This window comes from Macrotis lagotis, chromosome 4, assembly GCF_037893015.1.
Source record: "Macrotis lagotis isolate mMagLag1 chromosome 4, bilby.v1.9.chrom.fasta, whole genome shotgun sequence".
NCBI lineage: Eukaryota > Metazoa > Chordata > Mammalia > Peramelemorphia > Peramelidae > Macrotis > Macrotis lagotis.
In genome coordinates, this window is record NC_133661.1 from 259,717,923 (window position 1) to 259,734,935 (window position 17,013).

General features: G+C 36.2%; 1 protein-coding gene, 1 long non-coding RNA gene and 1 pseudogene across 3 annotated transcripts in view; 1 reads left to right on the forward strand and 2 right to left on the reverse strand.

The window, feature by feature from the left end:
* Positions 1-17,013, forward strand: part of LOC141522442 (uncharacterized) — a 137,882-nt gene that overhangs the window by 29,468 nt on the left and 91,401 nt on the right. The window lies entirely within an intron of this gene.
* The window catches only part of CCDC198 (coiled-coil domain containing 198), a 65,738-nt gene that overhangs the window by 2,464 nt on the left and 46,261 nt on the right, over positions 1-17,013 (reverse strand). For both annotated transcript variants that reach the window (XM_074235895.1, XM_074235894.1), the window contains exon 5: positions 11,177-11,333. In XM_074235895.1, the coding sequence (XP_074091996.1) occupies positions 11,177-11,333 (157 nt within the window). The remainder of the gene's footprint in view (positions 1-11,176; positions 11,334-17,013) is intronic.
* LOC141522439 (ARL14 effector protein-like pseudogene) lies at positions 14,142-14,663 on the reverse strand (annotated as a pseudogene).

Below are 17,013 nucleotides of genomic sequence, written 5' to 3' on the forward strand. Positions count from 1 at the left end.
AGATGCCTACAAGACATCTCGTTGGATGTTCCCAATTGTCCATGGGCAGTTGAGGATGCAAGACTAGAGTTCAAGAAAGATTAAGATTGGATATGTAGACTTCAGAGTTGTTTATTTGTAGATAATATTTGAAGATATGGTGCTAGAAAAATTACAAATCTCGAGATTTTCTGTTCTGACAATGGAATACCTTTTCAAAAATAACACTACCTCTTTAAATGTATGTGAACCAAACGTAGTAAGATAAGTTATTGATATTTTTCTCTTTTCCCCAGAACAGTTTCCAAAGTACAACCTGAAAAACCAAATCTTGGCTCCCTACCAGGGGAACTAAGAATGGTTTTTCCCATTTTAAATAAACTAAAATTAGAAAGTAGACAGCAAAGGAGTTGACAGGAAAGACACACCCCAGCAAAGGGAGAGGAGAATGAATTCTGTACCATCAGGCTAGTGGAAGAAGAAGAGTGATTAACCCCTTGGACTTGTTTTGTCTTTTAGTAACACTAGGGAAATTTGGTGGTGTTATAGAGTGCTGGAGTCAGGAAAACTTGAATTCAAATCTCGTTCAGATACTTACTACCTCTGTGATTCTGGGCAAGTCATTCAGCCTTGTTTGACTCAGTTTCCTTATCTATAATATGGGATCATGATATTAACTACATCCCAGAGGTGTTATGCAGTTCAAATGACATAATATTTGTAAAGTGCTTCGCACAATGCCTGGCTCACAGTAAATTTTATAAAAGTAATTATTATTATTATTAAGAAACAGAAGGTAGAAGAGTGAGATAGCATACTGCAGCAGTCATTAATTAGAGTACTCAAAAACAGACAGAAGAGGAGCAAGGCACAAGTGGGGGGGGTAGGCAGGAAAGTGGCTTGGTGTTAATTCTGTTCCCCCCCCCCAAAGAAGTTGTTTGAGGCAGAACAGAGATTGATGAAAATTGAACAAAATCAGAAGTAAAGGATTATAAGAGTTTACTTTACATAATTATATGCTATTAAATCCCATGAAGATAAAAGAAATAAACTATTTTCTTTTTCTTTTTCCAATTCCATGTTATGAAAGTTTTTCAGCATTCATCCGCATGCATATTTATGTTATATAATTTTTTCATCCTCCCTTCCAATCCCCCCTTCCCTCAGAAGCAGTCTACTGAATATTATACATGTACATTTGCATTTAACATGTTTACATAATATATTTTCTATAAGGGAAAAGGAAAAAAAGCATGAATTAAGAAGGAAACTCAAGATAATTTTTAAAATGTGATCATAGTGTTCATTCAGATTCTGTGGTTTGTTTTGTTTGGTTTTTGTTTTTTTCTTTTTCTGGATGTGCATATCATTGTCCATAACAGATTTCCGGGGTTGTCCTGGCTCTCTGAACTGCTGAGAGGAACTGCATTCATCAAAGTTAATCAACTCACAAAGTTGTTGTTCAGGTGTACAATGTCCTATTGGTTCTGCTCCCTTCGCTTGGCATCAGTTCCTGTTATTCATTCCATGCTTCTCTAGAGTCCAATCATTCTTGGTTTCTTATAGAACAATAGTACTCCATACAATTCATATGTCATATTTAGCTGTTCCCCAATTGATGGGCATTCCCTCAATTTCCAATTCTTTGTCACTATAAAAAGAGCGGCTATAAATATTTTGAAACATGGAATTTTTCTCACTTTTTATGATTTCTTGTGGTTTAGGCCTAGTATTGATATTGTGGGTCAAAGGGTATGGTCAGTTTTATTGGCATAGTTTCATATGCTCTTTAGAATGGTTGGATTCACAACTCCACCAGCAATGCATTAATTCTCTCACAATCTTTCTAACTTTGATCGTTTTCCCTATTTATCATCCTAGCTAATCTGAGAAGTTTGAGTTGCTTTAATTTGCATTTCTCCTATCAGTAATGATTTGGAGTATTTTTTCTTATGATTATATATAGTTTTAATTTCATTTGAAAACTGCCAGTTCATATCCTTTGGCTATTTATCAATCAGAGAATGACTTGGAACCTTATAAGTTTGATTTATAAATTCAATTCAATTCTTAGAAATAAAATCTTTATCAGAATGCCTAGGTATGAAAATTGTTCCCCAGCTTTCTGTTTTCCTTCTAATCTTGGCACATTGGTTTTATTAGTGCAATTTTGAAAAATTTAATATAATCAAAATCATCCATTTTGCAATTTATAATGTACTCTATTTCTTGTTTGGTCATAAATTTCTCCTCTTTCCATAGATCTGACAGATAGAGTATTTCTTGATCTGTTAATTGCTCTATGTTTTCACCCTTTATGTCTAAATCCTGTATGCATTTTGAACTTATTTTGGTATAGGGAGGGATATATGGATCTATAACTAGTTTTTGCCACACTATTTTCCGGTTTCCCCAACAATTTTCAGAAATTAATGTTTTGGGGTTTGTCAAACAACAGATTACTATAGTCATTTACTACTGTTTCTTTTATACCTATCATAATCCATTGGTCCATAACTCTATTTGAGTTTGTCAAACAATAGATTACTATAGTCATTTACTACCATTTCTTTTGTACCTATTCTAATCCATTTATCAATTGGAGAATGACTTGGAATTTTGATGACTTCCATTTTATAGTATAGTTTTAGATCTGGTACATCTAGGCCACCTTCCTTTACATCTTTTTAAATCAGTTCTCTTGATATTCTTGACCTTTTATTGCTACAGATGTATTTTATTACTATTTTTTCTAACTTGGTAAAATAGTTCTTTGGTAATTTGATTGGTATGGAACTGAAATGATAACTTGATTCTCTCTCTTAGGAATTTTAAAATTGTTTGTAAGGACAGAGTTAAGATGGTGAAGTAAAGGTAGGAATTCCCACAAGTTCTCCCCCAGACCACTCCAAATACTTTTAAATAATGATTCTAACCAAATTCTAGAGTTTCAGAACCCTCAAAAACACTGAGTAAAACAATTTTCCAACCCAAGTCAAGATCTGTAGAAAAGGTCTGTTATACTGGGGTAAGAAAGGGCTCTCACCAGATTGAATGGGCTCCAGTCATCCAGGAACAACCCCCAGGGTGCCTGGTTCCCTAGGGGCACCTGGATCCTTGGAAGCAGTGATGGTTTCTGGACTTCTCAACCCAAGGCTAGCTAAGGACAACTGGTAAAGGCAGTGGGGGAAAGTCTACCATACCAGAGTGAGAGCAGAGCCCAGAGGCCTCAACACAACCCCAGACCCTGGGGACAGGAACAAGCTTGGGGAACCACCCGCCAGGGAAGCACCAAGCAACTGTGTCTGGAGCTCTCAGTCAACAGATGGTAAGGGGATTAGGGGAGATTGCAAAGGTCTCTCTATTATCCCTGAGGTAGGACTGTTGTTTTGTTCATACACAGATCCATTTTGAGGCCCTAGTCCTAGGAAAAGGAACTTTACTGCCATAAGAGAACAGGAACTTTCCTCACAGTTCCAGGGCAGAAAGGAGTGTTTATAGTCATCCACAGAGCAGAGCACCAAGAGGCAAATTTCAGAACTCCCAATTCAATGAGAAAATATTACAAGCAGCCAGAAAGAAACAATGCAAATATCATGATACCACAAGATTTAGCAGCTTCTACAGTTAGGGCTCATAGGATTTGAAATAAGGTATTCCAGAAGACAAAGGAGCTTGGATTGCAACCAAGAATCAACTACCTAGAAAAACTTAATATACTCTTTCCTGGGAAAAGATGGATATTTAATGAAATAGAAGACTTTCAATCTTTCCTGGTAAAATGACCGGAGCTGAACAGAAAGCCTGATCTTCAAGTACAGGACTCCAGTGAAGCATAGAGAGGGAGGATGGAAAGGACAAATTGTGAGGGATTTAATGATGTTGAACTGCTTGTATTCCTGAATGCTAAGATGATACTGATAACTCATATGAACCTACTCATTTATTAGGTCACTTAGAAATAGTGCATATAGACAAGACACAGAAGGGAACTGAATATGAAGGTGTGACATATGATAAAGATGAAGTTAATGGGCAAGAAAGGAATGTAGTGGGATAAATTATTTTACATCAGAGAGACAAAGAAAAGTTTTTTCAATGGAGTGGAAGAGTAGGAAGATGAGAAGGAGTGAGTAATCCTTTATTCTTATCAGAAATAACTTAGAGAAGAAATAACATACCCACTCAATTGGGTATAGAAATCTATCTTACCCTACAGGAAAATAGGAGAGGAAAAGGGTAGGAGAAAGAGGTCAAGGAGAAGGGAGAGGGATATAGGTGATAGAAGAGAGGGAAGATCATGGGAGAAGGTAGTCAGATACAATACAATTTTGAGGAGGGACAGGGTATAAAGAGAGAAAGAATAGAATAAATGAGGATGGGGGAGAATAGGATGGAGGGAAATACAGCTAGCAAAGCAACTGGGACAATACAGACTGAAGCACAATTTTTTTTCTCACTTTATTTTTCTCAAGGTTTCTCTTTCTTTGTGGAGGAGAGGAATTATGTAGTATTGTGTTTCATGGCTACACTTCTTTTTGCAATGCAAATTGGGTTAAGTGGCTTGCCCAAGGCCACACAGCTAGGTAATTATTAAGTGTTTGAGGCCGGATTTGAACCCAGGTATTCCTGATTCCAGGGCTAGTGCTCTATCCACTGTGCCACCTAGCCACCCCGATACCCCGATGGCTATACCTTCTTAATCTACACCAAGTAACTTGCTTTCTCAAGTCAGGAGTAGGGTGGGAGAAAGGGAGAGAATTTGAAACTCAAGGTTTTGGAAGTAAATGTTGAAACTTTGTTTTTGCATGTAGCTGGGGTAAAAATGAAATAAAATATATTAATAAAAAGGAATTGATTTTAAGGCATGGGAGATACTGGCACAGGACCACCCCACATAGGGTACCCTCATCAGACAAAGTGTTGAGCTCAATGAACAAGGCAGAATTAAAGTAGCTCAAAGGAAATGTGAGAAACATAACACTAATGTAACCAATTCAAGTATTTGCCTGGATTACTTGTGCCCAAACTATGGTAGAATATTCTGAGCTAGTGTTCGTCTGATCAGTCACAGTCAAGATGCATTGTAATTTGTCTTAAACATAGTGATGTAATTTTTGGTCCTTTTTGACCATGATGGACAAGAACCAACCATAACCTATATCCTCTAAATACAATCTCTTCAACTATTTTCAACCCCCTTAAATATCCTAAGAGAACTACAATTCTCCAGGGTTACAAGTGTTATCATTCCTTGTAGGACTGTATACAATTTAGTATTCTTGACTAAGATTTTTTTATTTTTCCCCCGTTCCATTTATCTTCTAATGCATCTCTTGAGCCTTATAGTCAAAGATCATATTCTCTGTACAGTTCTGGTCTTTCTATTGGGAAATTTTGGAAGTCCTCTATGGCTTTGAACATCCATCTTTTCCCTTGACAGAATATGCTGAATTTTGTAGGGCAATAAATTCTTGGTCATAATCCAAGGTCCTCTGCCCTCTGTCATATTCCAGGCCCTTAGATCCTTTAATGTTGAAGCTTATAAGACTTGTATAATTCTGATTGTGATTCTTTTGTATTTAAATTTCTTCTTTTTGGATGCTTATAATACTTTCTTCTTTATTTGAGAATTCTGGAATTTGATTAATAGTCCTTGGAGTTTTTATGTTAGGGTCTTTTTCTGGAGGTGTTTTGTGCATTCTTTCAAAGGTTATTTTGTCTCCTTGATCTAGTATATTGGAATAGTTTTCCCCAATAATTTCCTGATAGATATTTTCTAGGTTCTTTTTTTGATCTAGGCTTTCTGGTAGACCAATAATTCATGAATTATCTTTCCTGGTCCTATTTTCCAGGTCATTTGCTTTTCATAAATGGTACTTTATGTTTTCTTCAATTAGTTTTGTTTGATGGAATCTTGGTGACTCATAGATTCGTTAATTTCTATTTGTCCAATTCTAATTTTTTTCTTTTTTTTCTTTTATTTGTCAACATTTTATTTGTTTTTTCCAATTACATACAATAGTAGTATCTACCCATCATTTCTTGTAAGGTTCTGAATCCCACAATTCCCCCCGCTTCCCTCACCCCCCTCAATGGAAGGCTGTCCGATAGTCTTTACATTGTTTCCATGCTATACATTGATGTAAATTGAACGTTTATAAGAGTAAACATAAAACCCCCTTCCTCCCAAATAGATGAGAGACCTCAAGAACAGAGAGACAGGAAAAAAAAAGCTGTACTTCAGTCTGTGTTCAGATTCCAATGGCTCTGTCTCTGGGGTGAATTGCTTCCTTTATCATAAGTTCACCAGAGAAGCTGCTTCAATATTTTTCCCACAGTTGCTATTACTAGCTGTACCTCCACTCTATTCCTCCCCACTCTCATTTATTCTATTCTCTCTCTCTCTCCTTTCATCCTGGCCCTGTCCAAAAGTGTATTGAATCTGAGTACCATCACACTCAGTCTTCCCTCTCTTCTATCAGTTATTCCCCCCCTTCTCTCCCCCCATTCCCCCTTATCCCACTCCTATCTTCTCATTTTTCTCTAGAGTAAGATAGATTTCATCACCCTATTAAGTGTGTATGTTATTTCCTCTCTGAGCCATTTCTGATGAGAATGAAGGCTCTCTCATTCCTCCTTGCCTTCCCCCTTTCCACTCCATTGAAAAAGCTTTTTCTTGACTCTTATGTGAAATTTCTTAGCTTCTTCACCTCCTTTCCTTTATCACCCATTGACTCCATCTTTTCATTATATTACACCATTATATTCCACTCCTTCCTCTGTCCTGTCTATATATACTCCTTCTAAAAGCTCTTATAAATGACCAATTGTAATTTTTAGAATTTTAGGATTTAGTTTTATTTTCTTCAGTTTTTGTGTTTCCTTTTCCAGTTGGTTAATTTTACTCTTTGCTGAATTGATTTCCCTTTCCAGTTGATCAATTTGAGTTTTAAATGAGTCGCATCCTTTTCCAGTTGGTTGATTTTATTTTTGAAGAGTTACTACAGTCTTTTTTCAGTTAGTTATATTTACTTTTGAAGAAATTGATTTCTTTGGTCAATTTTTCATAGCTTTCCTGCATGTCTCTCATTTCTTTTTTCCATTTTTCTGCTTCCTCTCTTCTTTGGTTTTTAAATTCATGTTTAAGCTCTTCTATGAGGTTTTGGACTTGAATCCAATTCATAAACTCATTTGAGACTTCCCATGTAGATATTTTGTCACTGCTTTTTTCTTCTGAGGTGGCATTTTTATCATCTCTATCTGTATAGCAGCTTTTTATGGTTATCACTCTTAATTTTTTTCTCATTTTGATTGTTGAGTTCTGCTCCTGGAGTGTAGGAAGAATAGTTCCAAGGTTTTTTGTGCAGGGGCTAGGATCTGATCCCTGGCTTAAGATGTTGACTATGCAGCCCAGGTGTTGCCTATGCAGAGGTTTGTTTCCTTCTTTATGTCCAGGCTCTGTTTATGTAGTAGTTTGTTTCCAGTCCAGTCCTGTCTGCTGCTTCAATGTTCTCAGGGTTCAGACTTTGTCTGGGGTTGGGACCCTCCCTGCTGGTCTGTTATCTAGTTGGTGGGGACTGCACTGCTGTCTGGCTCCCAGAACCTGGACTACACTTTGGCTAAAATCTTCCTCCTGGCTTTCTTGATCTCCTGTCAGCTGGTCTTCACCTTTCCCCCCAAAGAAACAGACCTTCACTGAAGATCCTCCGTGATGTCTATAGTTGAAGACTTGTTTTGAGCTCTTTTTGATGGTATCTGTAGCTTTAATGTCTGTATAGAGGCTTCATTTAAAGTTGTGTAGGCAAAAGCTCTGGGAGCATGCTACTTCATGCTATCATCATGGCTCCCCTAGGAGTCTGCTTGTCCAGAACTACTTTCTGATATCATGAAAATGAAAATATTCTGCCAAAATAGTAATACATATAGGATAAGAAAGGAAACAAGCAAAAGGGAAAAATAGCTTTTTATGAGGTTTATCAGAAGGATTTGATATTTAAGTTATAAAGACAAATAGCATACATACTTATATATGTGATACTGTAAACTTCATATTGTTTGATATTGTACTTATTAATAGTAGGACTGCAATATAGAGTTATTTATACTAAATGGTCCTAATTCTAATAAAACATATAACAAAGATGGATAAAGCTTGTATTTTTCCACGGTATTTTGCAGTATACCCCCAGCTTATTCCTTTCAGCTAGGTAGTGCAATGATACCATCAATCACATGTCAGATATATGGAAAACTTACTCAACTTTTCATAGTTGAAGTTTTGTAGCATAATGCTATCAGGAAGTCTAGAAGGATATGCTTGTGATTAGAGATCCATAGATGTTATTGGAAAAAAGCGAATGTGAACAAGAAAGAAAATGTGGACTTTGGACATAGGGTATTGTGAGTCAATGTGCACTTGTAGAATATAAGCAATTCAAAGAAAGGTTGAAAACAAAGGTCCTGTCCTTCATGAATTCACATTCTAATAGGGAAAACATGCTAATAACTATATACATTCAAAGTATATACAATGTAAATAGAGGTGATCTCACAGAGGAGGCATTTGTAGTGAAATTAGTATTGGGAGGAACTAAGAAAAGTTTACATTATAGAAGGTGGTATTTGAGTTGAACTATGAAGAGTCCAAGGAAGCCAGAAGGTACATGTGAATGGGGAGAGCATTCAGATATGGGGGTCAGTCAGTTAAAAGATGGAGTGGCATGTACAAGGGACAATAAGAAAGCCATCACAGAATACATGGAGGGGAGTAAAGTGTAAGCATATTGGAAAGATGAGAGGCCAGGTTCTGAAAGCCTTTAAATGCCAGTCAGAGGATTTTACATTTGATTCTGGAGGTAATAGGGAGCCAATGGAGTTTATTAAGTGGAGAAGGGAGAGTGAAGGAATGACATGATCAAACCTGCCTTTTAGATTATTTTGATGGATGAGTAGAAAATGGATTGGAGTAGATAGAACACTTCAAAAATCTAGACACAAATCTATTGCAATTGTGCATAAGATGATGAGGGCTTGCCCAAGGATATGAGATTAGAGAATGGCATATACATGAGAGATGTTGTGATGGTAGGAAAAAACAAGACTTGACAACAGATTGGATATGTAGAGTAATAATGTGTGTTTGATAATGTTTGTCCTACTTTCTTGAAGTAGACCATGACATCAAGGAAGCGATGCCATGACAAGCCTGTGAATTGGATTTAAATGAGACAATGCTATGCTAAGTCACCAGCCCGACTTTCTCCTCTACAGTAATCTGGGTCCAGTGGCCAGGTATGAATCAGGGGTACCTGGAGATAGTCCTATATTTGAGGTAATTAGGGTTAAGTGATTTGCCCAAGGTCACACAACTAATAAATGTTAAGTATCTAAAGCCAGATGCTCTAGATTCACTGCACCACCTCGCTGAATGTAATTGAGGAAATGAGGATAACAATTAATTTGGGATCATGGCTTGCTGAGATAATGGTAGTATCCTCAACAAAACCAAAAAAGTTCAGAAGAAAATGAGGTTTGTGGGAAAAGATGAGTTCCATTTCAGAAATGTTAAGTAGGAGAAACCTAAAGAAATTTAGTCTGAAATGTCCAAGGCAGTGAGTGCTATCAAGAGAGTGGGGCTAGATATACATACCTGGGAATCATTCACATAGAGATTATGATTAAAATCATGGGATTTAATGACATGACCAAATGAGATAGAATAGAGAAAGAAGAGGGTCAGCTTAGATCTTGGGAGATATCCATCATCATTGGATATGCCTTGGTTAAATTATCAAGCAAAGAGATAGATAGGAGAGAAATCCAAGAAAGAGGGAAAATGCCATGAAAAGCTAGAGAAGAGAAAGAATCTAGGAGAAGATGATTGATGGTGCTTCAGAGAAGTCAAGAAATTTGGAAGATTAAGAAAAAGCCATTAGATTAGGACCAGGACATAGCTATTAACATAATGGCTGAACAACTCAGTTGAATAGATATTGGTGGCTAATGCAAACTAATAATTTTTGGTTCCACATTTTAAAAAAAGCAACAATTGTTCTCACCCAGAGATCTTTAAAGATAGAGTCAACTCCATTAGTGAACCCATTAAATCTGATTAAGGCTCTCAATAAGTCAAAAACCACTTTAACTAGGAGATCCAAAGAATTTAGGGCCTATCTCTATCAGGAAACAATCTCTTCCTGCCAAACAGAGGAAGATGGAATCAATTTAGAATATAAACTTCTGTGAAAATTTTAAATAGACAGATTATATAAAATTCTGAGTGGGTTTTCTTTAGTGGCAAAGGGTCCAGATTTTATTTCAATGGAACTTCCAATTTTTATTCAGATAATTTGTAATTTATAGTCTTAATCCAATGTGTGTCAGAGTCAGTTTTTCTGACTTTAGGTAGTAAGGGACAGAGCTTAGCTCTCTATCCCACACATGATATTACCTTTCTTGCAAATTTATAATAAGAAGAAAAAATGTTAGGTCTTTAAAAGTTCTAAAATGCAGATAAGTGATAGACAGTTACCATTTCCATAATCTCTTTCATATACCCTGGTACTATGCCAATACTGACATTCTTTCTCTAGAAAGTCATGTGGAAGAGAAGGGGGATAGTATCCAAAACTGAACCTAGGATTCTCCCCTCTCTCTAATGGAATGTTACTGGTGTCATTTGTCACTATTCCTGCTTGTTGGAAGATGTTTGCTCATGAAAACTTGAATATTCTGTTCCCTGAAACATGCCTATTGGACTGGATTTGGGATGGCAGAGCACTATTTGAGGAAACAGGCAAGCTGTTTCCAATATATTATCATTCTATGCAACCTTGTGTACATTTATAAACCTCCTTGTCTCTCTTGTTCTTCAATGATGAATAAAGATTTTTTTGTGTGTCCTAAAAATGCATGTGTCTATAAAACTTTTTAGTAAATCTTCCCAAATCAACTGAAACACTAAATCAGTCAAGATATTTTGCAACTACATTTTGCAAGCTTCTCTCTTTCCAATTCTTCAATTCCAAGTTGTATAATTAGGACAGTCTTACTAAATTCCATAAGAGCATTAAGAGTAGCGCAAAGGTATTGGTTGCTTCTTTTCCACCAAAATTTTGCTTGATGAAGCTATGAAACATATTGGGAACTTTTCATTTCATTTCAATTCATTACATTCAAAAATGACTTAACTTACCTTTCTCTCTATTCATGGGTACATCAGACTCTATAGTTACAAAGTCTTCACTACCATGATTTCTTGGTATGGTTTCAAGGACTTTTTTGGTTTTGAGTTCTTTCATTTTGTGTTTATTAATTCTTGCTTCCCTGTGGAGACTTCTCTCCAACTCAGCCTGTGTGGGTAAATGATTCAACTATATTAATAAAAAAAGTAAATTGTTAACTTCTTTCCCAAGTTTAGCATTCTCTTCTAAACAGAATTTAGTTCTTTATACAGAAAAAACTACATATTTGAATGAATTTTTTTTAAAAAAAGCCTCAGAGGTAGCAGTGATTTCCAAAATCAACAAAATTATCAGTTAGGAGAAAGTCTGAAAGTGTACTCTGTCAAGAAATGCACAATTTGATATGGAGATGAAATTTCTCTTCTCCTAAGTACTTTTCTACAAACCAGGTGATTTAGATAAGAATACTTATGTTGTAATATACCCTTTTTCCTACCTTGGATTCTCCCTGAAAGGGTTCATTACTAATATATTAAATGTACTATTCATTAAAGATGTGTATTCACAGTATTATCAAGAAGAATTAAGTATTGCTTAAAAAAACAAAAAGTGTTTCAAGGAAGAACAAAGATACAAAGAGAAAGTCAGTCAGGCAACAAGCATTTAATAAATTTACCAGGTGCCAGGCATAGTGCTAAGCACTTCAGGTGGGGAGGACAACAAATAAAAGGAAACTGAAGTGGGACTAGGGATATGGAGATGCAGAAAGTGAAGTCAGGTAGAAAATGAAGAGATTGCTGGCCTGGACAACTTGAAGGATATTCTAGTCAAAAATATCATCCCCAGAAAAGTTAAGAATAATCCTGCATGGAAAGAAATGGACATTCAATGAATTGCCAGACTTTCAGGATTTTGTTGCATAAAAGACTTGAACTTAATAGAAAATTTGACAAACAAGAACCAAGACAAATATATGGTATACATCAAAGACTAATTACAAGGAAATCAATAAGGACAAATTGTTTATCACCTGTACCTGGAAATGTAAAGCATATTTCCAAGATTGTTATTAGTAATTGGTAGTTCAAAGGAGAGATTGGGGTAGAACTGAGTAGGATGGGATTCTTTTTTTTTAAAGAAATATTTTATTTATTTTGAGTTTTACCATTTTCCCCCATTCTTGCTTCCCTCCCCCTACCCCCCCCCCCCACAGAATGCATTTTGTTAGTCTTTACATTGGTTCCATGTTATACATTGATCTCAGTTGAATGTGATGAGAGAGAAATTATATCCTTAAGTAAGAAAAATAAAGTATATGAGATAGCAAAATTATATAATAAGATAATGATTTTTTCCCCTAATTTGAAGATAATAGTCTTTGGTCTTTGTTCAAAGTCCATAATTCTTCCTCTAGATACACATGGTAATTCTCCATTGTAGAAAGCCCGAAACTGTCTCTGTTGCATTGAAGGGATGAGCAAGTCCATCAAAGCTGATCATCACCAGCATGTTGCTGTTAGGGTGTAAAATGTTTTTCTGGTTCTGCTCATCTCACTCAGCATCAGTTCATGCAAATCCCTCCAGGCTTCCCTGAAATCCCATCCCTCCTGGTTTCTAATAGAACAATAGTGTTCCATTGACATTCATATACCACAGTTTGCTAAGCCATTCCTCAATTGAAGGACATTTACTTGATTTCCAATTCTTTGCCACCACAAACAGGGCTGCTATAAGTATTTTTGAACAAGTGATGTTTTTACCCTTTTTCATAATCTCTTCAGGGTATATACCCAGTAGTGGTATTGCTGGGTCAAAGGGTATGCACATTTTTGTTGCTCTTTGGGTGTAGTTCCAAATAGCTCTCCAGAAAGGTTGGATGAGTTCACAGCTCCACCAACAGTGTAATAGTGTCCCAGATTTCCCACAACCCTTCCAACAATGATCATTATCCTTCCTGGTCATATTGGCCAATCTGAGAGGTGTGAGGTGATACCTCAGAGAAGCTTTAATTTGCATTTCTCCAATAATTAATGATTTAGAGAAATTTTTCATATGGCTATGGATTGCTTTTATCTCTTCATCTGTAAATTGGCTTTGCATATCCTTTGACCATTTGTCAATTAGGGAATGACTTTTTGTTTTAAAAATATGGCTCAGTTCTCTGTATATTTTAGAAATGAGTCCTTTGTCAGAATCATTAGTTGTAAAGATTGGGTTTTTTTTTTTAATAAGCATAGTTTATTTAGCCTAAATACTTCGACCTTAATAATTTCTATCCAATCCCTGTATTACTATTTCTTATAACATTAACTCTTTAAGAACTCAGAACACACAGAAGATGGTCATATTTAAAAATGCCAAAAAAAATCAAAATAATTTCCACAATTCCTGCAACAGCAAGAGGGGAAATAAGTACTTCAGTCAAATACTTAGTTACATACTATGTCTTATATGAAACTACTTATTAACATACTATATAGCTTAAAACACATAAAACAACATGCTTTTGAAAACAATTCATTTTCTCATTTTTGTTTTTTTATATTTACTTTCAAGCAGTATTTACAAAGAAAGCAACTAGACTCTTGGCTTTAGTGTTACTTCTTCATAAATATGAATAAAACATAAATTTTTCTTTACAGAAAACAGTCCAAATAATGAACAAATTTTAAATCTTAAGAATCTCTGAACTGGATCTTGTGATAAATTAAACTACCAAAAATGATAAAGAAATTAAATGATTCTTTTCCATTATGTATAAGAAAGTGTTTCCTTTTTGGCATTTGGAACATCCTAAAGTTTTGAAAACTTTAACTGAGATAATCTGAATTAGCACATCCAACAAGAGTTGGTTTTTTTTAGTTGTTTACTGTAATGAAATTTTTTCATATTAATCAGAGATTTTGAAAAGACAAAATGAAAATTAGGCAATAATTGCCTGTTCTGTGCTTAGTTACTGTGTAAAAGAGCACAAATCTTCCCACAAAAACCTCAGTCAGGAACAAAAAATGGCAATGTGCTAATATCACCACTTTCAGTTACAATATCATCATAGACCCATTTTCTATTACAGCGGCATTCTGGCCCACATTTGTTTGAGTTACACTTGGGACAAGGATAGAAGCAACCTAGGCAGTTCTTCTCCAGGCAGTCACATAAGTCTACATCATTACAAAGTAATCGACCATTCTTGTCATATTTCTTCACTGCTTTGTTCACAGAAAAATACTCATTCATCTTTGACATGTGGGCCTTCTTTTTCTGCTCTCTGGTTTCAGGATTGAAGTCTGCAACCTGAGGTCCTGGGTTTTGAAATGCTAAGGATTTTAATTGGTGCTCTATTTGTTGCAGTTGCTTTTGTCCAATTTGACAATCTCTCTCAGGAAAACTTGAGACTGCATGTTCTTGAGTAGAACGGTTTTTTTCCTTGTCAAGTTCAGATGGTTCACTCATTTCTGATCATGTATCTTGCAGCTGTAACAAACCACGCCAAGAGCCTCCAGGCAAGAATGATAGCAGGAACTTGGGAGGGGGTGAGGCTTAGTTGTAAAGATTGTTTCCCAATTTACTACATTTCTTTTGATCTTGGTTACAGTGGTTTTATCTGTGCAAAAGCTTTTTAATTTAATGTAATCGAAATCATCTAGTTGGTTTTTGGTGATGTTCTCCAACTCTTCCTTAGTCATAAACTGCTCCCCCAAAGGCCAATATTTTTCAAAGAGAAGTTAGTTCAAGAAGAAATTCTGGAGACTTAGAGGAAATTATTCTGAGGGGAAAAAAGTGAATCTGCCTTAAAAGAACAACCTGAATGCCTAGAGAACTCACTGATAAACTCAGATTTAAAAAAAAAAATGTATGAATACTTGATGAAATCAAGATCATATTATTGAGCATAAATAGAATAGAATAGGATGGCATTATCAGATATACATCAGGAATGTTAAAGTTTAGCATAAAGTAATGTTGACAATAAATGTTAAATACAACAGAAAGTATTGTTTTTTAATCATTGAAGTTGTGAATAATAAGAAATCTTTTTATATTCATTTTATTTTTGTACAAATGATGTTTTTTATACATTACTAAAATATCTTAAGAGTAAACATATTACCCCCTCCCCGCCAAAATATAGATGCTCATGAGCAATAAAGTAAAGGAAAGAGAAAAAAATTAAAATTAAAAAAAATAATAATGATAATAGGGGCAGCTAGGTGGCACAGTGGACAGAGCACCAGCCCCAGAGTCAGGAGCACCTAAGCTCAAATCCAGCCCCAGATATCCCAAAATAACCCAGCTGTGTGACCCTGGGCAAGCCACCCCAACCCCATTGCCTTGCAAAAACCAAATAAAATAAAATTAGAATAGTAATAATAATAATAATAATAATAATAATAATAATAATAATAATGATAATGGTGGCCAGGTGGCACAGTGGACAGAGCACCAGCCCCAGAGTCAGGAAAACCTGGGTCCAAATCTAGCCTCAGACACCCAACAAAAACAAAAACCCAGCTGTGTGGCCCAGGAAAGCCACCCAACCCCATATACCATGCAAACCTCCCCACCCCAAAAACAAATAATAATAATAATAATAATAATAATAATAATAATAATAATAATAATAATAATATGCTTCAGTCTGTGTTCCAACACCCCCCAGCTCTGTCGTGGGTGGATCACATTCTTTAGGATAAGTCCATCACAAAAGCTACTTCCATAATTTTCCACTGTTGCCATTGCTGATCACAACTCCCTCCATTTGTACTTCCCCACTACCAAACACTATATTTTCTCTCTCCTTTCACTCTGTCCCTCTTCTTAAGTGTGCTGTAGGGTAGCTGAGTGGTGCAGCAGACTGATCACCCACCCTGGGCCCAAGAGGCCCTGAGGCCACATACCACCCCCTAAGGCCCAGCAGCCACTGGGTCCTGTGGTCCCAGACAGGCCCTTGTAAGAAGTGAAAAAGAAAATGTGTTACATCTGACCAATCTCCCCAATGGTCCACCCTCTCCTCCATCACTCACATCCCCTTCTTTCCCCTGTCCCCCTTCTCTCCTTCTTACTCTAGATGTCTAATACACCATGCTGTTTCCTCTCTGAGCCACCTCCGATGAGAGCAAAGGTCCCCTCATTCCCCGTCACCTTCCCCCCCCTTCCATATCATTGCAATAGCTCATTGTAATAAAAAATCTTATTATATGAAATATCTTAGCCTATTCCACCTCTCCTTTCCTCTTATTGCTATTACATTTCCCTTTTAGCCATTGACTCCATTTTTATAATATATTATATCCTCAAATTCAGTTCTCTCCTGTGCTTCATCTATAAAGGTTTCTTCTACCTGTGCTATTAAATGAAAAGTTTCTTATGAGTATCATCAGTGTCATTTTTCTATGCAAGAATACATGTAGTTCATCTTCATTAAGTCCTTAATATTTTACCCTTCTCCTCCATTCTCTATGCTTCACCTGAGTCCTGTATTTGACGACCAAACTTTCTGTTCAGCTTTGGCCATTTTAACAGGAACATTTGAAATTCCCTTGGTTCCTTGAAAGTCCATTTTTTCCCTGGAAGAGGATGTTCAGTTTTGCTGGGTAGTTGATTCTCAGTTGCATTCTGAGCTCTTTTCTCTTCTAGAATATGATATCCCAAGCCCTATGAGCCTTTAATGTAGCTGCTGCTAAGTTTTGTGTGATCCTGACTACAGCTCCACAACATTTAAATTGTGTCCTTCTGGTTGCTTGTAATATTTTCTCTTTGACTTGGGAGTTCTGGAACTTGGCTATAATATTCCTGGGGGTTGGATTTTTTGGATCTCTTTCCAGGGGAGATCGGTGGATTCTTTCAA